The 27,228-nt window shown below is 32.4% G+C and overlaps 3 protein-coding genes and 1 long non-coding RNA gene across 11 annotated transcripts in view; 3 read left to right on the top strand and 1 right to left on the bottom strand.

The window, feature by feature from the left end:
• The window catches only part of LOC105214618 (homeobox protein cut), a 155,943-nt gene extending 139,856 nt beyond the window's left edge, over window positions 1–16,087 (top strand). For all 4 annotated transcript variants that reach the window (XM_029041916.2, XM_029041917.2, XM_011188141.3 and 1 more), the window contains 2 exons: window positions 10,960–11,368; window positions 11,455–16,087. In XM_029041916.2, coding sequence (XP_028897749.2) covers window positions 10,960–11,368; window positions 11,455–14,563 — 3,518 coding nt within the window. In that variant the 3' untranslated portion in view covers window positions 14,564–16,087. The remainder of the gene's footprint in view (window positions 1–10,959; window positions 11,369–11,454) is intronic.
• The window catches only part of LOC105214617 (uncharacterized), a 181,674-nt gene that overhangs the window by 151,207 nt on the left and 3,239 nt on the right, over window positions 1–27,228 (bottom strand). For 4 of the 5 annotated variants that reach the window (XR_008471395.1, XR_008471397.1, XR_008471398.1 and 1 more), the window contains exons 3-4: window positions 15,048–15,075; window positions 7,939–7,984 (exon numbers count right to left, since the gene is read on the bottom strand). This is a non-coding gene — a long non-coding RNA (uncharacterized LOC105214617). Of the gene's footprint in view, window positions 1–7,938; window positions 7,985–15,047; window positions 15,076–24,406; window positions 24,770–27,228 lie in introns of all 5 variants that reach the window. The other variant, XR_008471399.1, reaches the window with a different exon arrangement.
• Window positions 21,972–23,414, top strand: LOC105214614 (uncharacterized). Its single transcript, XM_011188140.3, has 5 exons — window positions 21,972–22,638; window positions 22,700–22,768; window positions 22,824–22,892; window positions 22,950–23,009; window positions 23,078–23,414. The coding sequence occupies exons 1-5, from the start codon at window positions 22,309–22,311 to the stop codon at window positions 23,291–23,293; spliced, it is 744 nt and encodes a 247-aa protein (XP_011186442.2). The 5' UTR covers window positions 21,972–22,308; the 3' UTR covers window positions 23,294–23,414.
• On the top strand, window positions 24,675–27,164 carry LOC105214611 (uncharacterized). Its single transcript, XM_011188134.3, has 5 exons — window positions 24,675–24,810; window positions 24,871–25,367; window positions 26,134–26,199; window positions 26,279–26,341; window positions 26,398–27,164. The coding sequence occupies exons 2-5, from the start codon at window positions 25,029–25,031 to the stop codon at window positions 26,650–26,652; spliced, it is 723 nt and encodes a 240-aa protein (XP_011186436.1). The 5' UTR covers window positions 24,675–24,810; window positions 24,871–25,028; the 3' UTR covers window positions 26,653–27,164.

The raw sequence follows: 27,228 nt of genomic DNA, 5'->3' as shown, positions 1-27,228 counted from the left end.
TTAAAAGCTAAATAACGAATTCGCCGCGAAGTATTTATGAGAACTGTCATGTTTTTATAATAGCAAATATGCTACAAAAATATAATTTTTTTTTTTATTTTTGCTCACACAAACATATGCAATGGCGACTTATGTATGACTATGTGTTAACTTAATTAACAGATTTGCCTGAAAGTCTTATATATGCATAAATAAATACTTGCTACCATTCCTCAGACATGTGACCATGACAGGCTTTTAAGTAATTAAACCCTTTTTGTGTCGCAAATCATTTTTCACATTTTTCTTCCTTAATGCCCAAATGCCTAAACATACGAGTACTTAATGCGCACATGTGCTTTTAAATACCTCCATCGGATAGCAAATAGCAAAATTTTTAAAGTCCCACACACTGCTGGCCGGTGACAAAACATTAACAAATTATTAGAGTTTTCGCTTTCATCTTTGTTAGCGCAAAGAAGGGGCCGCACAGCTGTTGGTGCTGTTAATCTACACCAAATTATAAGCTGCAGCAACTCCATCGACCGGGGCAAAAGTCTCGATAGTTGGTCAGCGCAGACCAAACACACATGCTGTCATTAAATGGGCGCTCCACCCACACCACTGCCATTTTCCTGAAAGTTCAAGTCCAATGGCCGGCAACATTCCACGGAACGAGTGCACAAACTGAGGGTTGCGCCGTTGCACTCGCAATAAAAAAGGTCACAAAAATTTTAGAAAAAAGCAGACTAACACTCAAGTGGCTGCGCCACGCAATGCTGCGTCCTTTGTCTGCTTCGCATTAACAGTCTAAGCAGAGCTGCCACAGTGTATAGCGCCTGCATGTATGCAATGAATGCTGCTGTCTTGTATGTAGCATAAATACAGGCTGGGACACGCACTGAAAAATGTCATGGAGTCGAAAGTTATAACTCCGTTTACCCACCACACAGCCTAACTGACCACTGTCGGTCAACCGAGCTATTTTCGTTGTCCTTTCGCTTGCTGGGTAGAAGTATCTTTTTTCATTTTTTTTTTGTTTGAAAGCCTTTACTTTTACTTTCCTCGTTGCAAGTGCTCGTAATGAACCCTTTTTGCGCCTTTTTATATGCTCTTCGTTCAACTACTGCCACTTGTCGCATGCCACATGCCTTGCACCCAAAGTAGTCACCGCCTACATAATAGCTTAAGTGTTGTGTGGCATTGTTTGCCCTGCTTACGTCTCTACCTATACTGTATTATTTAAGGGTTTTCGTTCATTCGTCGTATACTTTTCTATGCCAAAGACAATTCTACGCTTCATTTCGTGTTGTTGTGTGTGTGTGTGTGTGTGTTTTTTTTTTTGTATAAAAGAGATCTTATTCCTATTATTTTATTAGGACAGTTTTCTGTCCTCTCCCATACAATACGCTCTTTGTTCATATAACTGTTGCTTGCTACGTTTTATTACCCTATATCCTTGCTTTTCTATTGTATTAACACCAACATTTGTTAATAATATTGACATTTGCCTTAAGTTGTATGTGAAAGTATACTTTACGGCGTTCAAACACGAAAAGGTTAGCCAATCATCTTCGACACATACAGACAGTCAGTGAAGAGTTTACAAAAATCAATTCTTTTGTCTTGTTGACCGTCTGTGCCTGTAGAGGATAATTGCAACATATGTTTACTTTTGTACATTCGCTTCACTTAACTTATTTGGCAATTAACTGCAAGTGTTTGCTTGCAATTAGTGAGAAGCAAATCTTTTTTAATATATTTTTTGCACTTGCTCAGACATAAAAAGTACATATGTATGTGTATGTCGTTTGTTTTTTAATATAATTGGTACCTATAGTGGGCATGAAATATAAAAAAAAATTATAACTAGCATCACAACGAATTCGCCGCGAACAAATAACTTTAAGAAGTTAATATGCCAAGGGAATTGCATGCTTTTTAACAAATTTACACTTGCTTAGACACAGAAAAGGAATTCGCCGCATTGCCAAATTTCTGAAATGACGCAATAACTAAATGTTTTGCCGTTTTCAACACTAACAATCTAAGTTTTTGCAATTTTTGTTGCAAACTTAAATTCGCCGCATACTAAATTTTCTTTTAGTATATAAATATTGCCGGAACCCCCAAATTTAAACACTTAGTATCATTTCCAAGCATATTTTAATATAAATGTGAATTCGCCGCATTGTGTTTTACTGAAATTCGTATATGAAATACTAATAATATTGCCATAATTTACATACTCGCTTGCATAAAGTAAAAGAACACTGTTTTATACAGAAGCTAATAATTTATTTTCTTTTTTTAATAAAATAATAAAACTAGCGCTAAGCAAAACACATAATCCAAACCAATTTCAAACAGCAAGACTAATAAATAAACACAAATCCACACATTAACAGCAGACGCATATAAAAAAAGACTATATCGAAAGAACAAAGGAGACCCAAAGACGACAAATAAATTAGCAAACGCATTAGTGGTCTGCAAGTGTATTGACCCCCTACAAAATTTTCAATTCACACAGCTAATATGACTATCAAAGTGAGTTACGCTTGGCTAATACATACATAAAGCTAAACACCTACACAAATTAAAGAGAACTGCAGACGCAGACAGAGAAAAATATATATATGTACATATGTAAAATTGCGTGGGGTCGGTGATGAAGGGCTAGCTGCTAGGCACGCGGCTTCTTAATCAGTTTTTCTTTTTGTTTTTCTTAAGTTTCTTAATACGCTACTTTAGCTGCCTTTCATCTATAACAACAAGTTAGATGACTGACAAAAGCAAAAAAAAATGTATAATAGAGATATTAGCAGTTTAGTATGCGTGTCAGTCACTATGTGTCTGCAAGGCATTGCTACTTAGAGCAACCGAAATGCACACGCAACGACGACATATACAAACATACCTGTGTGAAAACTTACATAGATAAATTTTGTTGGCCTGATTCTTGCGTAGCACTGCATTAAAATGAAAAATCGAATATTGTTGGCGGCGATGGCACTCACTGCAAGTATGACACATTCACAAAAACAACAACAAAGTAAAAATAGAGCGTACAAGAATGCGTATTACAAAAACAGCAACAATTTGAATATATGCAGCCGACAACAATAGAGTGTATAATGTATTTCGAACTAGCACAAGCGTGAAAATTCATACAAAATCTAATAATAAATGATATTTTATTAAAAGAAAAACGCGAATTTTTATAAATATCAGTTGCACAGTGTTGTACAAATATGTTTTGGGTAGATTAGAAAAAAAATTGAATTCGCCGCAATATCATTTTGCTACAAATTTGTTAAAATAAGCGTGGATTAACAATTTTTATACCAAAAGTGTGCATACATGCTTCAGAAAGTCATAAAATGAATTCGGCGCGAAACAAGTTTCTAAAAAAAATTATTAAACATAAATAAATTAACTAATGGCAACATTAGTTTTACAGCATGCATTTTTCACAGCTTATCTCTCATGTTTTTTGCAGTTTGAGCTTGCTTTTTCATTTATAACTCACTTATTTATTTACTAACTTGTGTTTTCTTTTATCAACTGTGGCTAATATATTGTATATAGCCACATATTACTTGCTTAATTTCCCACACAAGCCTATACGCATCGATTTTCTTTTCATATTCTAAAAACTGAGCCATTAAAATTCCACATTGAGCCGTCGACCAATGTGGCATGTGGGTGTTAGCCCCGCCGCCGCAGCAGCAGTCATAAAATCATGCGCTTGTCAATTTCACTTTTTCGCCGTTTTGTTTTAATTTTTGTTTGCTCAAGTTGTCTAGCTGTCGTGCGCTATAGCTACACAAAAACAATGCCAGTGAAACACACACATAAACATACCTCTGTATATGAAATTCATTGAGTCCATTTAAAAATTTAATTTTGCATTTTAATGACAAAGCGATGGCAAGGTGATCGAAAATCTCAATAAAATGTTGAATGCGTGCCATATAAATGTTATTGTTGCTGGATTTTGATTTTCTTTATATATTATTGTTGTTTATGATTTCTTTTTTTCATATGTATATAATTTCTGTTATTTCAAGAGCACTAAAGCAATAAAAATAAATAAATTGATTCTTCTCGAAAGTGTTTGTTCGTTCGCCGTACATATATGTATATATGTATGTGTATATATATCTTAGCTGCGGTCGACTTTTGAAGTTTTTGATAAATTTTGCGGCCGCATTGACTCATTAGCTGTTGATTTATTAGAGATTTTTAAAAGATTTATACTTTTTCTAATATAATTTTAAATTTTATTGCAAATGGAATTTTGCTTTTGTTGCCTTTAAATTGTGCAGTTTTCTATATTTATATTTGAACTTGTATTTGCTATTCTATGATTTAGCACCAATTGAGAGTGGAAACTTTTTGAAAAAGACTTGAATTTTACTTTAAATTTTTTAAAACATTTCAACAGTTTTTATTTAATAATTTTGCAATTAATATTTAAAATTCATTTTTTATATTTATTTATTATTTTATTTTTTGTTTAATTTTTTTTTTAATTTTTTATTTTATTTTTTTTTTTTTTAATTACTTCACAGCTTTTTACCTCCAATTAATTCATTTTTTTTAATTTCTTTTCTTTTATTTTAAATTTCAATTTCTTATCTCGCAACTGCGAACTTTCGCTCAAAAACTTTGTTGCACTTTGACATTTACATACCGCAATTTGCCGCATGCATGCAACACTCACTTAATGACTTTCCAATTAAAATTTGCACAAATTTTCGCCCCTAAAAGGCCACTATATTTCTTCATTAAGCGAATTAAATACGGCGTTTTTTTCTACTTCTTCTCTTGCCCGCATTCGCACACATGCAAATCACTTTGGCAAACCTCATTACATCGCAAATAAAAACTTATTGGTGCAAAGTTTTTTCGTACAAAAACAAAAGCAAAAAAACGAGAGAGAAATGCAGATCCACACGAAAATTCATTTAAGCAACCGACTGTTGAGCCGCTAAGTAATGATAATCTTGTAGTGCATATGTATATATGCTTATAGCTGTGTTTGTATGTATATCTATAAGAATTGCGCTCGTAATTCGTCCCACTGTAGCTTCTGCTTCCTATTCAATTTTATGTTTATGTATGTGTGCCTCTCATATGTTGCATGCACGCACACATATCGGTAAACAAGTTCGCTTGTTGTAAATTTCTCACAACAACATCATTATTGCAGGGGTACAACAATAACTTTTTCGCTGCAATACAGTTATTACATGTATACATGTAAGTAAGTACTATGCGCCTGACAAACAGCCCCGCAGTCATCGAGACAATCGCACAAACCAAATCAGCCGCCAGCAGCGAAAACTTTGTCTTCGACATTTTCAATGATTTGGCCGCTATCCTGCCACACAGTGCATGCATACATGTCTTCACTCTTATTTGTTTGCCAATTTTTGTCTTTCCTTTTTTACTTTTTTTTTGCGCATTTCTCCATATTCGCCGTGTGTTGCCACAAGTCGAAAAAGAATCAAAAACAAAAAAAAAAAAACAATACGAAAATATTTTATTTGAGCTAATTAGTTTGTAATTAAGTACGACGGCATGAAGGGTATTGCGACATTAGTTCGGTTGGCGAAAAGCGAAAATGGGTGTGTAGCGAAAACAACAAAAGTCACACAGCTAACGGCAACGACAATGGCAATTAAAATATGTTGCAATGTCAGGTGAGTGTCGGGGGTGGTGACTGGGTACGGCACACAGGACATATGCTGGTTGCTGCACTAACACAAGGCATATGTATATGACCCGTTAGTTACGCTGTTGATAGTAAAAATTACTCATGCCACAAGATGCGGCGAGAAAAATTACTCATACCAAGCGTTATGTTCGAACTGTAGACAGACTAATTAATGGAGAAAATAGAAGATGTGGCGTGAGAAATGAGCGCTGCTTTCAAAATTTTACTGTTAAAGACCTAAAAGTAAATTATTTACAAAAAATAGTAAGCGTAACTTTGAAAAAAATACGTTCCACAACATTAAAAATTACAAAAATATTAAATGATATGCAAGCGCTTAGCAGTAAGCATAGTCTGTATTTAGCAATTAAGCTCCACATTTAATAATTGCATTCCACATTCAACAGTTATGTTCCACAAACTTTGAAAACTCTCTTTGAATTCGTTTTCCCTACAAACCACAAGTCATTACTGTTATCAAGTATCAAACAACCTTGCAGAAAACATATTCCACAAACCTAAAGAAGCACCCGTACTAGCATTTGAAAGAGCACTATCTAGCAATTTTCCTTCACAAACCACAAATAATATTGCAACTGTCAAATCAAACATCAATGCAGCGTTGCATGCGCTGTCAAACTCGCACAACTGCTAAGGCTATCATAGAAATGTCAAAAGAAAGCCACAATCATATATGTGAGAGAAATGCGAAAAATGCGAGTAATACCAAATACCGCAAGTTGTTTAGAATGCAGCAATTCTGCCTTTCATTCAAATGATTTATATCAAACCATTTCAACTGCGTGTATTTGCCGCGCCACTTGCTCAACTTAACGCAAGCATGCTTGATTTGACTGCATTTCAGCGAGAAAATATGCGCGCTCCACAAATTGACACTTTTGCTAATAACAAAATGTATGGAAAAGCAAGCAGTAAGCAAGCAAGCATTCGATTACAAAAATTATATGAAAAAACGTAAGATCAAAGTAAGTGACAGCTAAGGTTAGCGCTAAGAAGTACTTGCGCGCGTCACGTAGGTGTCTTTAAGCTTGTTTGGTGCTATCGAGTATGTTCGCTACACGTGTGCGTTATACATATGTGCATATTTAATTGCAATATTGCATACCATTAGGCGCTTATGCAGGGCATTTTAATTGGAAATTTTGCAATTAATGTTAATATTCACATTTACAGGCGCAATTTGACACTTGCGAAAGTACTGACAGATATGTATGATGAGAAAATTACTATATGGTATGAAGTTGAATTGATTTTTTTTTTGTTTTAAAGAACTTCAAAAAATCAACAATTAAAAAAACATGTTATCGTATTTTCGTAAACGGCTCTTAAAGTGAGCATTTTTTGTGTAATTTTTTTCATTTTTTCTCTTGTAATCAAGCCATACAAGTGTAAAACACAATTCAAAGGATATACGCGCCAGCTCTTTGCAAGTGATCAAATCAAATATTTTATGTTCCAATGGTAGTCAAACAAATATATTCATATGTATAAAAACAATCAGTTATACCACGGTCAAAGTGTATATATTGGCATGCCAGACGTTTAATCCTTGCCAGACAATGGAAATATAAATTCTTTCATAGCAATATCGTTGTGGCTGGTCGGCTTTTGTAGATATTCATACATATGAGGCACTTTTTCTAACGTAAATATTCAAAGCTGCTGTAGCTCTGTGGATTCAAGCACGTCTAAGGCATTTATGACTGGCTATTGTTGACAATATGAAAAAATTCGTATATAATACTTTTATTCATTTAATGGTTGGCAGGTTTTATCAACGATTATTGCTGTCATCGTTTGGCTGCTGTAATAAGCTAGATGAAAACTAACTATAAAAGTTGTTCTGACTTGAACAAAGCGTTGTTGAATATTTTCCTATTTTGATAGCCGTCTAACCTAACTAGCATGTGACACTACTTTCTAAAAACCATGCTGTAAAAACTACTCATGAAACAGTTAACCTTACGTTGACACTTGAAGCCATACCACAAATGATTCCCTACCAAATCACCTGCTCTTTGTATGCATTTAGCACATACTACTTCTAATGCAGTGAAAAAAACACAACCCAAATGTATGTGTGTCTGTTTATAACACTTATATGCCACTTCTGATTTTTGCAAATTCACATTTTTTCCTTTCCTTTGTCACTATCGAACAACTTCAAGTTCATCAACTTAATCTACTTGTCAATTTTCTAGTCCTTTGCTTACCATTTTTTTCCAACCAAACACGCCGCAAAGTAACTGTTGCCGCCAACTGAAAGTAAGAGAGAGAAAAAACGAAATATTAAGGCAACAAATCAGTTTAGCTAACATGCACTATGAAAAGAGTAAAACTAGCAAATCAAGAACTACTGTCAACACACAGTTTAACACTTGCCCTTGCGGTCAAAAAAGGGAGAAAAAACCAAAGAGATAATAGAAAAAAATCGCACATTCATAACGCCTGCGGTCTTGCCAAACAAACTCCTACTACAAGTTTGGCACAAACCAACATCACTTCCGTGCCGTTGTGTATCTCGGTATGTGTTGCATGTGGCATGAAAGCATCAGCATCGTCATTCAATACCTTGCGCTTGAATGATGCTATTCAATTGAATTCCGTACCATTGCCAAATAGCGCAACTTTTTTCGTTGCCACAGTTATGTCGTTGCAAAAAAATACGCTGCCATTTGTCATTTGTGTGTTGATTTCCGCTTCAAGTGCTATCGCCAGCGGTTTGCAGCCACTATTGTTTTGCTAAACGCTTCAACTTGCTCCATACATGCCTGACGCTCGGTACAGACGTGAGTTTGGCCCTTTGGCCAACCGACCGTTTGTCGCTTAAGCTATTGCTCGTTGTAAAGCGATTTTCAATTATTCAAGCGAGTGATTTCCTTTCGTCGTTCGTTCATTTTGTTTTTTTTTTTTTTAATTCTATTTGGTTTCATACAGCACCACGTGTTTTATTTCGTTTGATTTTTGATTTGAAATATCGCAATAATTTTTGCTTTTTTTGCTTTCATTCTTTCAATGCTGTGCTTTTATTTGATTTGAGTCCTTAGACATGCAGGATGTACATACTTATACCTAAGCTCACTAACAGCTTACCTAGTGCAACATTGTTGACATTTGCAGTTGGTAGAACAAGAAAAAAATCACGTTCCCTCAAGTAACTCCAAACGTTTTTTTTGCCATTTTCGACTTAACTGTTTCGCCGGTTTCTTCTTGAGGCACTCAATATTTAGTGCACTGCATAAATGTATTGCACTTCTCACTTTACAACTCATTGAAATACTAATTGAAGTACTCGTTGAACAGTTCATTGCAATACTCATAGTACTACTCACTGCACTCTTTATTGAACTACTCATTGCACTTCTCGGTGAATTTTTCTTGAAATACTCATTACATCACTCACTGCACTCCTTATTGAACTACTCATTGCACTTCTCGGTGAATTTTTCTTGAAATACTCATTACATCACTCACTGCACTACTTATTGAACTACTCGTTGAACTGTTCAATGATATAATGAGTATTTACTACTCAGTATATTTCTTACTGAACTATTGTATGCATGCTTCATGGACTACTCATTCAATTGTGGCAATTGTTCAAATCAAAAAAGAAAGCAGTCAGCCATAATTTCGTCTAACATACCTCGCATACTTGCCGCGCTCATCAATGTCGTCAATAGATCGCCTTCTATGCTTTGATGTAGTCTACTACTGTTAACAGCAAAAATTTTTTTAAATGCAAGCAAATCCACTCAAACGTTGACCAATAAGCACATCCATTGGTCGCGACACCAAACAAAGCTTCAAACAATTTTTGCTGTTGCACTTGATGCGCTATGCAGGCAATTCAAATATTATTCGAGCACATTGACGACATGCAATCACCGCTTCACTGCGCGGCACTCTGTGTTTTTTCAATGACGATTATTTGGTAAAATAAAGTCGGCAGGTCGCGCACGGCGCGCTTACACCGCCGATTGGCCAGTTGAGTGGCTGGCCTATGGCTCATTGTTGGTCAATCGTGATAAAAACGCATATGAGCGTGAGCATTGGTTGGGGTGTGCGGCAAATATTAAATAAAATAGCGCGAAATTTGCAGCATTTTTTTTCATATAAATATTTTCTTTCATGCGCTTGCAATCGTACAATGTTTGGATTTGCTGCGTTAATTGGTGGTCATTTAAAACGATTTGAGCATGAAGCATATTTATTTAAAGCACCAAAGCTTGGTTAGAGTTTTGACAAAAAATAACAAGTGCGCATTCATGTGAAATGCAATTAATTTTAATTAATATCAAATAAAATTTGATTTAAAAATAGAAATTTTGCAATTTTACAGCAAGAAAAGAGTAGGAAAAGTTGTGGCAAGCATTAGAGAGTGACGAATCGAACAAACCATGGCAGCTATTCAGTCAGCGAATAGAGTAAATTTCACTTCATTTTTTTATTTATTTTTTTCACAATCAACCGTCAATACCAAGATTATGTTAAGTGCAAAAATTATACCTGCGGCTAACACCACAAATTTATTAGCCAGCGTAGTGTCTTCAGCATGCCGCGTTATCAATCGTAGGAAGTGGCAAATTGCATTTTTATGATATTTAATTTGCGTCAATATTTTAGACGAGTACAGATGAAATATAATAAAATCCTTCAGAGCATTGATAGCTCATCAATGTGACCGCCACGCATGCCATTATAACGAAAATGGTAGAATACTCTTATGAGACAGTTTATGGCTTAATTTCAGCACTAAATCTTAATGCACTACACAACGCGCGTCATGTATTGAACGGGATTATGCGATGAGCGCTGCGGCAAATGTTGGCCAACTCGATTTGACGCAGCAACGTATCAATAAATACAATAAATGCGCTGATCCACAGACTCAGCTGAGCTTGGGTACTCATAAAAACGCAGATGAGCGCCGCTTTATTACTTGCGTGCGGTTTGTAGCGGCGCCGCAGTGTTGGTACGAATAATGGACCAATAAATCCATTGACCGTCAGCATTGACAGCGCGTATCAATACGTATGTCATTTGCTAGCGGTTGTTTGATCCCTTTGCTGAATTTACTTTTAGATTTGTTGTTTAATTTTATTGCGTTGTGCGTTTTATGTCGACTAATGGCTTGTTTATGATCGCGTATTAAATTCGCGTCTTTGGCGTTGATACATTATGTGCGAATGCAAATACTTTATGTCTCTTTTTTTCTCAAATTGATTTTGCAGATTCTGGTTTGCCGCCATATGGTGGACGCGAAGACTCCATGTCCGATGATCGCATCGCACACATACTCAACGAAGCATCGAGCATGATCAAAAATTCCACACCGGGTTCGCTGCAACAGCAATTGAAAGAAGCCGAACAGCGACAACTGCAACAGGAGCATCATCGGCGTTCAGCGCATGATGAGTCGCAGCACAGCAATGAGGATTCGAAATCGCCACATCCGCTCTGCACTTCGCCATTCTATAAGAGCAACAGCCAATTGAAGCAGGAACAGGAGGCGGCCGCAGCAGCTGTAGCGCAACAGCAACAGCATCGCTTGCGGCAGGAGCAAGAGTTGACGCCCGACAAGATGGCGCGCATCTATCAGGAGTTTCTCATGCGTACGCCACGTGAAGCCGCCTTCCCTAGGTAAGCATATATAGCATACTTTAATCATCTAACAGCAGTTTTGCTTATGTAAGAACACGATTTGACTAAATCCATTAATTTTGTAGTCTTCTGCTTTCACCTTTTTTCAGCGCGGCCGGTGGCATGCCCAGTGGTTGTGGGCTACCCAACATGATGGCTGCCGATGAGAATTTACGCCTCACTTACGAGCGTGAAATGGCCAAATTGCAACAGCAACAACAACAGCAAACTGCTGCAGCCGCTGCCGCCGCTAGCAGCTTACCGAACTTCCCCAATTTCTCCAACTTGATGGCACTGCAACAGCAAGTGCTGAATGGCGCACAGGATCTCACACTGACGAAGGATCCCAAGGACGCTATAAAAGTAAATGGACAGCGCGCCATCGAACACTCCAGCAACTCGATGGACTCACAGTGCGGTAATAGCAACAGCAATACGGCCACCATGCCGGGTAATAATAACATCGGCGGTAACAACAACAATCCCAAAGACTTGCCCAACACAGAGAGCTTGGAGCGCCATTCAAGCGCTGGTATGCCGTTGCATTCGCGCAAGCTAGAGAGCAGCGGTAGCAGCCATACACCGGTGCCGCCAACAACTAGTAGCGCGTCTGTTTCAATGCATGGCGTTAGCAACTCTACCGCACCCAGTCCATTGAGCAATTCTATTTTGCCACCCGCGATGACATCCAATGATGATTTCTCCGCCACCGCAAGTCCATTGCAGCGCATGGCATCTATCACGAACTCGTTGATCACACAGCCTCCCGTCCCACCACACCACACACCACCGCAGCGTCCCACCAAAGCCGTTTTGCCACCAATCACACAACAACAATTCGATATGTTCAATAATCTCAACACCGAGGACATAGTGCGACGCGTTAAAGAAGCACTTTCGCAATACTCCATCTCGCAGCGTCTCTTCGGTGAATCAGTACTTGGTCTTTCGCAAGGCTCTGTCTCCGATTTGTTAGCACGCCCCAAACCGTGGCATATGTTAACACAGAAGGGACGTGAACCCTTCATACGCATGAAGATGTTCCTTGAAGACGAGAACGCTGTACATAAGTTAGTAGCTAGCCAATACAAGATTGCGCCTGAAAAGTTAATGCGTACCGGCAGTTACAGCGGTACACCACAGATACCACAAGGCCTGGCCAGTAAAATTGGCGCTTCACTACCAATGCAAAAAATGATGAACGAATTGAAACTTCAGGAACCGACACAAGCCCAGCATATCATGCAACAAATGCAAGCTGCCGCCATGTCCGCCGCAATGCAGCAACATCAACAGCAGGCACAAAGTCAGCAACAACATGCTGCAGCCGCTGCCGTACAAGCAGCTCAGGCCGCGGCAGCCGCACAAGCAGCTCACCACCAAAGCATGTTGTTGACTTCACCCGGACTGCCACCACAACACGCCATCAGTCTGCCACCAACTGGCGCCGCTGGCAGTGTTGCTGGCCCGGGCACACCAGGTAGCGATAAGAAACCAATGATGATGCCAATACATTCGCCGCACCAAGCGAACGCAATGCGTAGCATGCACCAACATATGTCGCCGACCGTTTACGAAATGGCGGCGCTTACTCAGGATCTTGATACACAAGTGATAACTACGAAAATCAAAGAAGCTCTACTTGCCAACAATATCGGACAAAAGATCTTTGGCGAAGCTGTGCTTGGTCTATCGCAAGGCTCCGTCTCTGAGTTACTCAGCAAACCAAAACCATGGCACATGCTTTCAATTAAGGGGCGTGAACCATTCATACGCATGCAATTGTGGCTGTCCGATGCTAATAATGTTGAACGCCTACAAGTGATTAAAAACGAAAGACGTGAGGCTAGTAAGCGACGTCGCTCAACCGGCCCTAACCAACAAGACAACAGTTCGGATACATCTAGCAACGACACCAACGACTTTTACACCAGTTCCCCCGGTCCGGGTTCAGTGGGCTCATCTGTTAGTGGCGCACCACCGAATAAGAAGCAACGTGTACTCTTTTCCGAAGAGCAAAAGCAAGCTTTGCGTTTAGCTTTCGAACTCGATCCATATCCAAATGTGGCTACTATCGAATTTCTCGCCAATGAGCTCGGTCTTGCCACGCGCACCATTACGAATTGGTTCCACAATCACCGCATGCGTCTTAAACAACAGGTACCACACAATCAGCCCGGTGCCGATAATCCAATACCCAGTCGCGAGAACACCAATTCAACGCCTTTCGATCCCGTCCAATTCCGCATTTTACTGCAGCAACGTCTACTCGAACTGCACAAAGAACGCATGGGACTGAGTGGCGCACCAACGCTACCATACCCGCCCTACTTCGCCGCCGCTGCGCTACTCGGACGCAGCTTGGCTGGCATGCCAGGCGCCGCAGCCGCTGCCGCTGCTGCAGCAGCCAGTGCAGGCGGTGAACCCGACTTGCATGCGCTCAATCAAGCTTTCCGCGAACAAATGCGCGGACTCGATCTCACGATGAGCTCTTTAAAACGTGAACGCAGTGTCGACTATGACGACGATCTCGACGAGAGTCATCTCAGCGACAATGAGTCACTAGACGGTGGTGATGCCGGTGCCGATGATAAGTCCAACAGCGGCGATTACAGAGATGGCACAAGCACGCCGCGCACAACGCCACTCTCCACCGCCGCCAGCTACTTAATGGGTGGACTAAATGCAAATATGCGTAGTTCACGACGCAAGCCAGCCGCACCACAATGGGTCAATCCCGCCGGTCCAGGCGTCAGTACCGACACCAATGGTATCGTTGGCGCGACAATGCCACAAACAAGCGCCGAACAAGAACGCATCATCAATGGTGTTTGCGTTATGCAACCGTCCGATTTTAATCGCAGCGAAGGTGACGAAAGCGCCGACGGAAATGCGGAGGCGCATAAACAAGCTGCTGCTGCCAACGTAGGCGAAAACGACGAAAAGCAGCAACAGCAGCGCTTCTTGGAACCGGAGGTGCGCATCAAACAGGAGAAAGAGGATTGTGACAGCGACAATGAGACAACGTCGCTAAACGCAACGGCGCCAACAAGCGAAGAGAAGCTAAAAGTAATCAGCGAAGACAAGTTGCGCATGGTGCGCGTACAACGGCACAGTCACGAGGACGATGTGGCGGCGACAACGAACAGCGCAGTGCCGACAACAGCAGGCGCAGCCAGCGTGTGGAATTATTAATGCAACGTAAGCGCTTACGACGGCGTATAGCTTTAAAGCTAAGCTTACGAAAGTTCACATGTGGGCGCGTAACTTAAAAATGTGCAATCTGTGGTGTGAAGCGCGTTCACAAGCATTATGTCTGCGTAATGTTACTTGTAATGCGTACAGAATTTTGTTTATTCAATGATTTTTGTGTTTCTTGCTGAGAAAATACGTAATTAATTTACAAAATTTAAAGACAATGCAGCGTTTCGACGAAATAACGGCATTTAAATGCAGTCGTTGTTGAATTTTTTGTTTTTTATTTTTCTTGTAATTTGATTTGTGTAACTTTTGCCGACAAAGACTGTAAGCAGGTTTAGTAGTGGTAGTTGTTTTTCTTCATTTTTTGTCTAGTTTATAATCGCTATACTCTTAACGCATTTTTAACACATAATTCTCTTCTCTTCATCTATACATACTTAGTTTAAAGTGTAAATAATTAATATATAATATTACATACCGTAGTAGTGAACGCCCTGCCACCGCAACTGTAAATAGTTAACAAAATAATATAAAAAAATATATATATTATATATACATTAAATCAAGCATTAAAATTTAGTAAAAATTATATACAATTAAAAAGAGATTACAAATGTAAAAGAAGCTTTGGCGAAAGCGTCTTTTTGATCTCAACAGTAAAATCAAAGTATATTAAAACAAAACAAAAAGAAATGGGAAGAAACCTTGCACGCGAAAAATATAACGCTAATTAACATGAAAAGCCAGCGTAATTATTATTATTTAACATTTAGGCTGAGTAATGTTTAATAAAAAATTAATAAATTAAAATAAAAAAAAAAATAAAATTATAAATAAATAAAATAACAACAACAAAATACATATTTATATGTTGAACGCCACAAAAAGTATTTGTATTAAGCGTATGGCGGTGAATAGCAAACCAAAAATGGCATTAAAGTGTAGCATGTAGCATAAGACTTAGATAAAAACCGCAAAAAATAAATATAAATATATATTATATATATAGACATCTAAATAGCGTAAAAGTAGTAAATAATAAAATGGTATTTAGCCTATTAAAGCAGATACAGGCATACATACATATACAAGTATTAGTATATACTTATATTATATATTAATTAAATAATATGTACGACATTAAAAGGCATTAAAGTTAGGCAACTGAGTTAAAGAAAATTAAAAAAAAAATTGTGAAAAAAATTAAATAAAATTAATTGATATATGCGTAGCAGAGCAAAAAATACACGAAACAACAATAAAAGAAATAATTGAAATAGCGTAAATAGTTGTGAGGATTTAGGTTTAAGACATGAAATACGTAATTGTGTGAAAATGTTGCACTTTCAAAGCATTATACGGCCAATGAACGAAAAAAGCTGAAATAAATTAAAATAGAAAATAATTAAATAAAAAAAAAATAATTTGAAATAAAAAATAAAAACAATAAGTGAAAAATATTAATAATATAATAATTAATAATAATATTTAAAAATAAAATAATAAAAATAAAAAAAATAATAAAAATAACACGTAATATATAAAATAAAAAAATAAAAACAATAACTGGAAAAAATTAATAATAATAAAATAATATTAAGAAATATAATAAAAAATAAAAATAATAATTTATTTTTAAATAATAATTTGGAAAAAAATAAATAAAAATGAAACATAAAATAATAAAAATATCAATAAACTAAAAATAAATCAAAAAAATAACTTTAATAAATTATAGTATAAAAAAAATTATAATAATAAATATAGTAAAAATAAAATTGTAATCACAGTAAACGAATAATATAATAATAATAAAAAGTAGATAATATTGAAAAAATAAATTAATAATATTGCTATAAAGTATTATAAAATAAATAAATAATAATAAAATATGTAAAAATAATTTAATTATAATAATATTAAAAACAAAAAAAATTAAATCAAATGCAATAAACAAATAATGTTCACTACAATAAAAAAGTGAAACCATGAAATATAAAAAATACAGCATTAAAAATATTTTCAACTGAATTAAACACGCTTATACTAAATACATACACATAAATCTAATTTACACTTTTCTAAAAATATCTAAATTTTTTTCAAACTAAATAGCTGTGCTATGAAAGTTTTGAAAACATTTTTGAAAAAATTTAAATAACGAGATTTAAGTAAATGCGTATACTTGCCAATGCATTATTTTTTAATAAAAGCAAATGTAAAATAATAAAAATAATTTATAAAAATTAATTTTTAATAATTTCACAATTTTCCAATATTTTTTTTTTTTGTAAACAGTTATTCATTTTTTGAAATAATGAAATTATTAATGAAAAATAATAATTAATTAAATAAGATAAAAAAATATTTAAAATTAAATGGTTATTTCAAAACTAATTATGCAAAATTAAAAAAAAAATAAAAAAAGTGTTATTTTATTACAAAATTATCAAAAAAAAAGTAAATAATTAATTAAAATCATTATTTGATTAAAAAGTAACTATTTTAATTATAAAAAAATTAATTGTATTATTAAAAGAAATTTAGTTGAAATGAATTATTTCATAAAAAATTACGGATTTCGAAAATTAAATGGAATACTTAAAACAATTTTATTTAAAAACAAAAAATTATTATTTAATACAAAAATTAATTAAACATTAAAAAAATATTATTTAAAAAGTGAAGTAACCATTTTGCAATTGAAATTAGCTATTTGAATAAAATATTAATTAATAAAGAGCAACTATTTTCCTAAATAAAATTAATCATTTAATAAAAATTCAAAATCGTTGTACACAAAATAATTAAATATACCATATTTAAAAAAGTATTATTTGGTAACATATTTTTTTAATGAAAAATAAGTAAAAAATTATAATTTTTTAATACAAAAATATTTTTAATAATAAAAGTATAACTGATTTCCAAATGATTATAAAAAATAACAATTTTCCAATTTAAATTAACATAAAAAAAATATTATTTAATAACAAAATTATTGTTTTCTAAATTAAAATTAAGTTTTCTTATTTTAGTTCAAAAACAACACAAACAAACTGTAACTGAGAAGCATATCGTCTGTAAATTAAATTTAAAGCAACAAAAAAAATGAAATTAAAGTTAAAAAAGTAATTAGTTGTAAAAACAAATTATTTAAAATTGTTTTAATACAAATCAATATTTTTTTCTAGTATTAATAATAAATAAATAATTAAAGTTAAATTTTTTTCACAATAATATAATAAAAAGTAAACATATTAAAGAGGCGAAAAAACAATAATAATATAAACAAAAAGCAACAACGCACTGTAAATAAATTAATACATAAATAATAGTTGAGAATTCAAAATGCAGAAGCTAGATATTAGTTTATGGTTACTTGTTTGTATGCATAAGTAACTGAATGAAATATACATATGCATAAATAATTATAAATAAACAAAATAAATTTTCAATATCAAATGCATACAATTACAAGTAAAATAAATACAAAATATATATATAAAAAAAACGACGAATTAAAAAAAATTTAAAATTAAAAAAAAAACAAATGCAACCGTTAAGTTTTCCCATTCATTTTATAGCCGGTTATTTCTACGCAATAGTGAAAAAATGTATGCTGGCAATGCCTAGCGTTTATTATTAAATAATTTGCTTTAATATAGATTAAAAATAAATTGAATATTTAATTGTTTACTTTTAATGCAAATTTAACAATTTAAGAACATAGTACACATAAATATTATTTCTTTAAAAATATTGTTTATAACTTCAATTTATAGTTTTTAAGCTACTTCTAAGTAATACAAAGCGTAATTTGAAAAAAATATATAAATACATATATGTATACACATATATATGTAATAAATAAATAAATACACATAAATAGAGTGTTAAGTGATATTGCACTTTTAGTGATTAATAGTAATTATTGTATTGTAATTTGTAGTGTTTTAGTGTTTAGTTGTTAAGTGAAAATAAAACAAAATGTTTTTAAAATCTTCCTCCTACATTTTAAATTATTATTATTACTATTATCATTATGATTATTATTACATACATACATATAAATAAAAAGCAAAATATTATATAAACCAAAATTGAAAAAGTCGTACTTTTTATTTCTACCCATAGCGTCCAAAAAACAAAAAAAAAAAAAAACAGTTTTCTTTTGCACCCCCTAAAGGCGCAGTAAATGGTAATTTGCTGTCAGAATGCCTGTTTCTGTTGCTGTTTTTCTGTTGTACCCCTAGCTATAAATATTGGAATTGTCAAAAAATTGCTTGAAAAATATTTTAAGGATATGCCGAATTAAATTAATCCATCATATAAATCATTCACTCTAGACACTCCACTCCTGTTTAATTTTAAAAATAATGCATCTTGGATTGAACTTCTATCGAGAAATTAAACACTTTATCGGAAATTTTGACACAGTGTTTTGACATTTAGATACAGTAAAGCAGGTTTGTCAGCCGCTAGGAGACAGTGACAACTGTTTTGACAGTTAGCGCAATTCGGACACAATTTAAGGTTGCTTTGTGACAGCGCGAGTCAGTTTGACAAAGTTTGTTTGACAGTTTGACAGTTCGTCAGTTGTTTTCAAATAGATACAGACATTTTGGCAGTGACAGCTGTTGAGACACAGTTTAAGCTATTTTAAGACATACATTAAAATTGCTTTCATATAGTGACAGTCGTTTTGACAGTTATCTTATAATAGTATTTGCAAGATTTACCGTTATATTTGTAAATAACAATATGTATGAGAGGAACTTCAACCTCGCTGGCTTTAGTGTATTTATATATAGGTATCATTATTATAAATTATAAATATATTTACTTATAGTTTCTTGTTTCATTATTAGCATTTTAAAAGTGAGATATGGAAAATATTTAAAATAAAATACAATATATAATTTTAAAATATTTTTTAACATAAGCTGACATTGAGAACATGATGTAAATAATTTATAAAAGATAAAAATGTATTTTATTTAAAACATAAAAATAACGAAATAAAAAAAATTAAGTATATAAAGAAAACAATAAAAAAATGTAAAATAATATAAAGAAAAATAAAATAAAAAATATTAAAATATTTTCATCATCTCTGACCTATATAATATGAAGGAGATTACTTGAAAAAGAAAAACTTGTTTTTTAAACAATAAAAAAAATAATGGAGAAAAATTAAATAAATAGAGGAAAATTTATAAAAATCATTATTTTACAAATAAAAAAGTGTAAAATAATTTAAAGAAAAATATCATTATAAAAAAATTAATATTAATTCTAATAAAAATAATAATAAGAATAAAAAACCTAAGAAATAATGTTATGAAAATATAAAATTATGTTTTATAAAATTTAAATTTAAAAACATAATTTTATTTTTTAAATGTTATACATAATAATGCAAAATAAATAATTTAGAATTTATTTTAAAAAATAATTTTATGTTTATTATTCATGTTTTTTTATTACTATAATGCCTTACAAAGCCGATCATTGAATTTAAAATTAAAAAATATGATTAAAACAGCAATAACAACTCATGGAAACAGCTAATGGCAAAATAAAAAAAAATAACAAATATTTCATTATATATTATTATTATTGTTATTATTATTACATTCAAATTATAAAATAATATTTAATATTTATATTTTCTTAAAAAATAAAAATAAAAGAAAATACATATTAGTCCCTTAGTTAAAATTAAATATATAATAAAAAAGAAATAAATAAGGATAAAAATAAAAATATTTCAAATATGAATAATAAAAAAATAACAAACAAAATATAAAATAGCAACAAAATCTACAGATGAATATGCAAACTTTAATGTTAAATTATAAATTATTTCATCATTATTTCATACATTTTCTGCAATGCAGTGAATACAGTGTTTTCCTCAAAGTAAACAAAAATATTTAAAAAAAAATATCAAAATATTAAAAATAAATACAAAAATAAACAACCAGCTATTTTATAACTTAAAAATAATATATATATTTTTTTTTTGGTTTTTCGTTTCATTAAAAAAACGTAATGTAAAATAAATTAATAAAAAATTTTATTAAAAAATAGAAAGGAAGAAATTAAAAAACATTAAAATAGCAAAACAAATGATATATAATATCATTATAAATAAAATAAAATATATAATAAATAAATAAATGTAATAATAAAATAAAATAAATAAACAAAAAATTATTAAATATCATAAAAATATGCTACGGAACCAACATATACAATTGTAAATATTTTATAATAAATAAAACTGAAAATATTTTTAACAAAAATCTATATTCAGAAATTTAAACTAGACGTGGTTAAAAAACGTAATAAGTTTATAAATGCCACACAGTAGCACGTATTAATTTACGTAATATCGTGGAATTCATGATTAAATAACACAACAATATATAAAATTTATATTGCAATATTACAAAAATAAGATACACATATGTATTTATTGTGCATAAATTTAACTTATATAAAATATGTTTTTAAAATATACTATAATAAAAACTAAAAAATGCACCAGTTAAAAATAAGTGGAATAAAATTGAAAGCGTAAATCAAATGTTAAACATACAAAATAGTTAAGCACAAGTTAGTTTGAAAAAATTATGATATAATTTAAAACATAATTTAACCATAGCAATAACGCAGAAAACTAATATAGAAACAAATAAAATATTTAAATAATAACTGGAATCAAAAATATAGCAAATAAAAATTTAAACAAAAACTTATTGTGTTTAACTATAAATTCATTTGAACTGTGTAATCAGTATATAGTTTTATTGCGCAAAAATATTGCGTGTTTAGTCATTGCTACTATCTCATTTACTCAAGACACACACCAAAAAGCAAACACAATACGTTGGCAACGCCGAAAGGTAGTCGAAACGACGTAAGTGAAAGCAATGAGTACGTTACGTAATTAAATTGAAAAATAAAATTTTTAAAAATATACATTTTAAATGCATTCAATACATTTTGCAAATTTGGTTAATTTATTAGCATTATACTTTCATTGAGAAATAATAACAACAGAAAATGCATAACTTCAACAGATATGCTGCTGCTAAAAATGCTGTGGTGAGATTTCTCACTGAAACTTATCGGGGTACCCACTTTTTTTGGCTTACGTTTTTATTATTTTTATTTAGTCACGGAACATGTGGTATTTTTGCATGCTCATTTGTTAAAAATTGTTGGAAAAATTCTTATTGTTTCCCTACTCAGTAATTATTATGCAAATAAAACATTTATGGTAGTTCCGCAAGTATGTACTATGTGCCGTATTTAATTTGACATTAGCGCAAAATAATACTTGCACGTGGAAACGACATATTAATGAAGCGAAGTGTCGCTCCACGAGCGAGCTGTCATTTTCTTGTTCTTTGGCTAGCGATAAAAAGCAATTGTTTTAATTTCTTCAAAATTCCATAAAAATTTATTTATTAACTAAATAATAGCTAAATTTACAAAGTGTAAGTGCATAAAAGTGTTAATTAAACAATATATTTCCGAATTTAGTTGCTTTAAAACTGTTTTATAAAGTTTGTAATACGCTACGAGAAAAAGTTGCCAATAAAATTTGGCACACAATTTATAATTGACACTGAAATTTGTAATGATAGAAACATCTATCATAAAGCTTCCTCTGGGGATAACTGATTTTTAAAACACCGGAAAACAAAAATTATATACATATTAAAATGGATTTTCGGCATACGGAAGTACTAAAATTCCTTAGTCTATATAAACAGTATGAGTGTCTGTGGAATTCCCAGATTCCCGATTATAAACAACCAGATATGAAGAAAAGTGCTTGGATAGAGCTTTCAATTCATTTTGGTAAGGAAGTTGATGAATTAAAGAAAAAAATGAAACATTTACGCAATTGCTACACTATGGAAAGGAAAAAAGTAGAAAGTATGAAAAATAAACATGGAGTATCAATGTACGAACCGCGCTTATATTATTACAACCAGATGAATTTTTTGGATCCTGTTGTAGCTTTACGAACAGTTACAGAACAAGAAAATGTATGTATGTTTAATATGACTTTACATTTTAATTGCTTAATGTGTTTAATTAATTTTATAGAACGATGACCCGTTAATTGAAACCAAAAGCTTTTCACCCAAGCATGATTTAACTCCGAACGACGGAAAGGTACCATTTAATTTTTATTCTTTGTTATATTTTAATAAAATAATTTTATTATTAGAGACAACGGACGAATTCTAGTGACGCTGACAGTGATCATGGGTCCTCTCAGGCAGAATTAAGAACTTCAGTAAGGCTACTTTCACCGCATATAGATTTGCATTAATTTAATTTGTTTCAATTACAGAAAGTACTCCCTGATTCAGACGATTCTCTTACTATGCTGGAAATTGAGCCAAAAGCTAACGTAAGTTCTCAATATATAAATGCACTTAGTTATATACAAGTTAATGCATATATTTATGTTAATTTCAGAAAAGGCGTATACTTGTCAATGATGTGTTAAAAGAGCAGACCCAAAAGGTGACCAAAGGCCCGACAAAGTCAAGCAAAGAATACACATTCTGTGCGATGATTTGTAGCGAGCTTAAATTACTAAAATCTGAAGAGACCTACGACAATGTGACCGCCGAAATTTTCACTGCGGTAAAAAATGCAAAAATTTCTGACCGCCAAAGAAATTATCAATAGGAAAATTATAGAAAAATATTTAACAAAATATAAAATATTGTACACCCCTTCACGTTTAATTATAATAAAAAAAGGCTCCCATGGAGGCAAAATATTTCGCCATAATTTGACATGTCTTACAGATATTTGTAGAATATTGTGGTATTTAAAATATATATCGATATAATTTGATTGTCCATCAGGAAATGAAACGCAATTTTCAGAACACATATCGCTCATTTACTTGAATAGTGTCACAACTCAAAAAACACGATTTTTGAGTTGAGTATGCAGAAATGTGCGCAATTTCAGCGTCCATATTGTATAAGAAGTTCATTCCGATGCGTAGGAAAATAAACCGTGAAATAAGAATGCGCCGTTATTAAACTTGTTATGTTGCATTATTTTTTAACCACAATAACGACACTTCTCAGTTGTGCCAGAATTAGACATGGATTTTTTTCTGGAAATAGAGACATATTTTGTGTAACAACACATATTGTCATAGAGTGAATTTGGTTTTATTTTCAGAATGAACGACATATTTTGTATTACAACGATATTGGTGAAAAGTACTTAAATTTTTCATATTGTATTTTTTCAGCAAAAACGACACATTTGACTTATGAAGGCGAAATTGAATTATTTTTTTCACAAATAACGACACAATTCAAAATGGGTCACGTTTATGCCCAAGAAAAAGCATTAGTATACTTTATTTGGTCCATTTATGCTCAACAATGCATTTAATATATTACACGCCACTAGATTTGTTAATACATTTATGGAATTTTTCTATATTTGCTAAATAAGAGACAATTGAAAACTTTAAATCGCTCTCCTGAAAAATCGACTTTTTTGAGTTGTGACACTATTCAAGTAAATGAGCGATATGTATTTTGTTGTGCGCTGAATCTAAAACCACAACTCTTAGAAAGTTTATGCAACAACCGAGAACTATGTACTTCATGCTGAAATTATCATAAATTAAAACATTTTTTATTATAGTGTTGTAATTCAAAAATTCTTCAAATGCAAATCTTGATGAAATATGCAAATCGTTTCAATTAGGGTAAATAAATTTTTACCAAAAACATTGTCTATCAAAACAAATAAATAGTTATTTAACAATACCCAATATATGGCAAGAATTCACAATCTATTTTGACGATTAGCACCGAAATGAAACATCGTTACCGACCGGCGCCAATTAAAAATTAAGTATGTACCGGCCAACTATAGACAGGTTAAAATAATTATGAAGAATTTTATGAACTCTTGTTAGACGTACATACATACGAACAACTCTAACTAGTTAAATATACTTTAATCAACAAAAAAGTTGTAATAAATAAAAACATCAAACCGACATTTGAATTTAGTTTTACATATGGTGAATATCTTCTTTCACAAGTTTTATTCACCTCACAACTGTCATCAATATTAATCAGCTGCAGCAGCCAACATCGCTTACTAAATATTTCTAGATGCGTATATCTGAAAACATACGGAGAATATTTTTTTATCACAACAGAAAGGTAAATATTCAGATAAATAAATTAAATATACAAGAAATAAATAAATATTTTAAATTATAGATCTAAATACAGAAATCCATTTACTCGATCAAAAGTTTAAGGAGTGGGCCGAAAGCATAAACCAGAAATATCTATGCAGATATTGGTTTGTAGTGTCATTTGCATATGCATAGGTAGTGCTCAACGAAAACAATAGTTCGCGGCAAAAGCGAATCGTTATGATGAGAATGGATTGGCGGCGAGCAGAAATACTTGACCTAATATGTATGTACAGGGAATCTGAGTGTCTATGGAACTATCTTAATCCAGAATACAAAGACATTGATTTGAAGAAAAATGCTTGGGAAGAAATCGCAAATTTTTTTGGAAGAAATGTTGAAGAAGTGAAGAAAAAAATTAAAAATCTACGCACAAGTTATGTTTTAGAGAAAAAGAAAGTCGATACTAAAAAAATCAGTTCAGGAGATTCTCTGTATCAGCCCCGTTTATTCTACTACGATGAAATGACATTTTTGGATCCCATAGTAGTTTTGAGATTTTTTAATCCTACAGAACAGGTATGTAAATTTGTTATATATAATCATACTTTGATTTCGAAATAGATTAATAATAACCAAGATACTTCTTTAATATTAATACAGTGGAACTTCCATAACTCGAACTTCTATAAGTCAAAGATCTCCATAACTCAAACTTTTGAATTGGCAATAGCGTTTAGAAATCAAATCTCATACAAATTTCTTTCTCTAAATCGAAGTTCTCCATAGCTCGAACTCTTAAATTGGCAAAACTTCATACAAATTTCCTTCCATAAATCGAACTTTTCGACCAGTGCATGATACAAAATTTAAAATTCTACTATCGAGGCAGAATTTTAAAAGAGTCCCTCTATATCTTACGGAGGCGAACAAAAAATATGATGTTACACTTTTGGATGGCATAAATCATGTAAGAAAGGCATGGGAGCCAAACAATAGCAAAGTCCAACAAAAAATTACAGAGTACATGTTTCAATGTATTTAAATAAGTTTTAGTTTAAGTTTTTGCGAAGTAAATAACTTGAAACTGTGGCTAAATCTATATTTTACAGCTTTTTGAAATCTTGAAGTCTCTCTAACTCGAAGTTTTTTTTGTGGATTATGGTGATTCCAGTTAGGGAAGTTTCACCGTATATTAAAGATTAACAGATTTAGTAATTGAATTTTCAAGAAAACCCGATTATTAATTTTCTCCATTCATGGCAATAATATTTAGATAAACATTTTTTGAGAAGTGAATATTTTTTAAATATTACATTTTATTAAAAACATTGTACTTTTTCAGAGTGCAGACCCCTTAAGTGATAAAAAATCAACACGTTCCACAAACGACAGGCATATTGCCGAAAAGGTAATTTAATTTTGTGTATAAATAAGTATCAATATCCGCAATATTATTTAAATCTGTATATAATTATAATTGATTTTAGAATAAACGCAAACTTTTCAGTAGTTCTGACGAGGATATGCCATATTCGGAACCGACACCTAAAGTAAGTGGTCTTAATAAGCTAAATGCATATCAATATTCACATGCCTTTAATTTCAGAAAAGACTGTATAACACGCATGATGTACATTTAGACAATGTACCACAAGTCGAATTAGAGAAGGAAGTACATCTAAGTAAAGAAGATACCTTTTGCGCAATGCTTTGTAGCGAACTTAAATTACTTAAATCCGAAGATGTATATGACAATGTGACCTCTGAAATTTTTACAATTTTAAGAAATGCCAAAATGGCAGAACGCCAAATCGTCTACCAGCCCGAAGAAGTTAACAAAGTTACTAGTAAAAAGATGTGAAAGCGATTTTTTTCTGATTCATAACCATAAAAGTCAATGCTGTATCGGAGCTTAATTTTTAAATTGTTTTGTTTTCAAAATAATTAGTTACAAAATATAATATACACTAATAAAAAATAACAGACAGCAACCATTTACGTTAATAACATGATACAACAAATAAATATTATTGCATAAAGCTTTGAATTAATTTTCGTATAATTTGTATGAATTTGAAAGAAATTAGAAATATTGATTTGAAAGAAATGATAAAACATAAAAATTTTGCATTTGATAAACTTTTGAAAACAAAAGGAGGAAGTTAAACCAAATTCGAAGGACAAAAATTTTAGAACAATATTTTTTTATTTTTGATACTGTGGACAACTTCCTCGGAATTAGGCGGAACAGAAATCCAGTTTCCGGAACTTTTAGCGGTAGAAAGATACTTATGTAATGTTGTATAATAATTCACAACAATTGTGACATCAATTCTAATGAAATAAAATACCTAAAAGTGTTATTGTAATAAAGTGCCGCCTAGCTTCTCAGAAAATGTGTTATTTGGAATTGGATACTTGTTTTCCATCTTAGCTC

Source organism: Zeugodacus cucurbitae, chromosome 5 (genome assembly GCF_028554725.1).
Source record: "Zeugodacus cucurbitae isolate PBARC_wt_2022May chromosome 5, idZeuCucr1.2, whole genome shotgun sequence".
NCBI classification, from domain to species: Eukaryota; Metazoa; Arthropoda; class Insecta; order Diptera; family Tephritidae; genus Zeugodacus; species Zeugodacus cucurbitae.
Note: the sequence above shows the minus strand (reverse complement) of the source record. Positions and strands in the feature narration are given on the sequence as shown.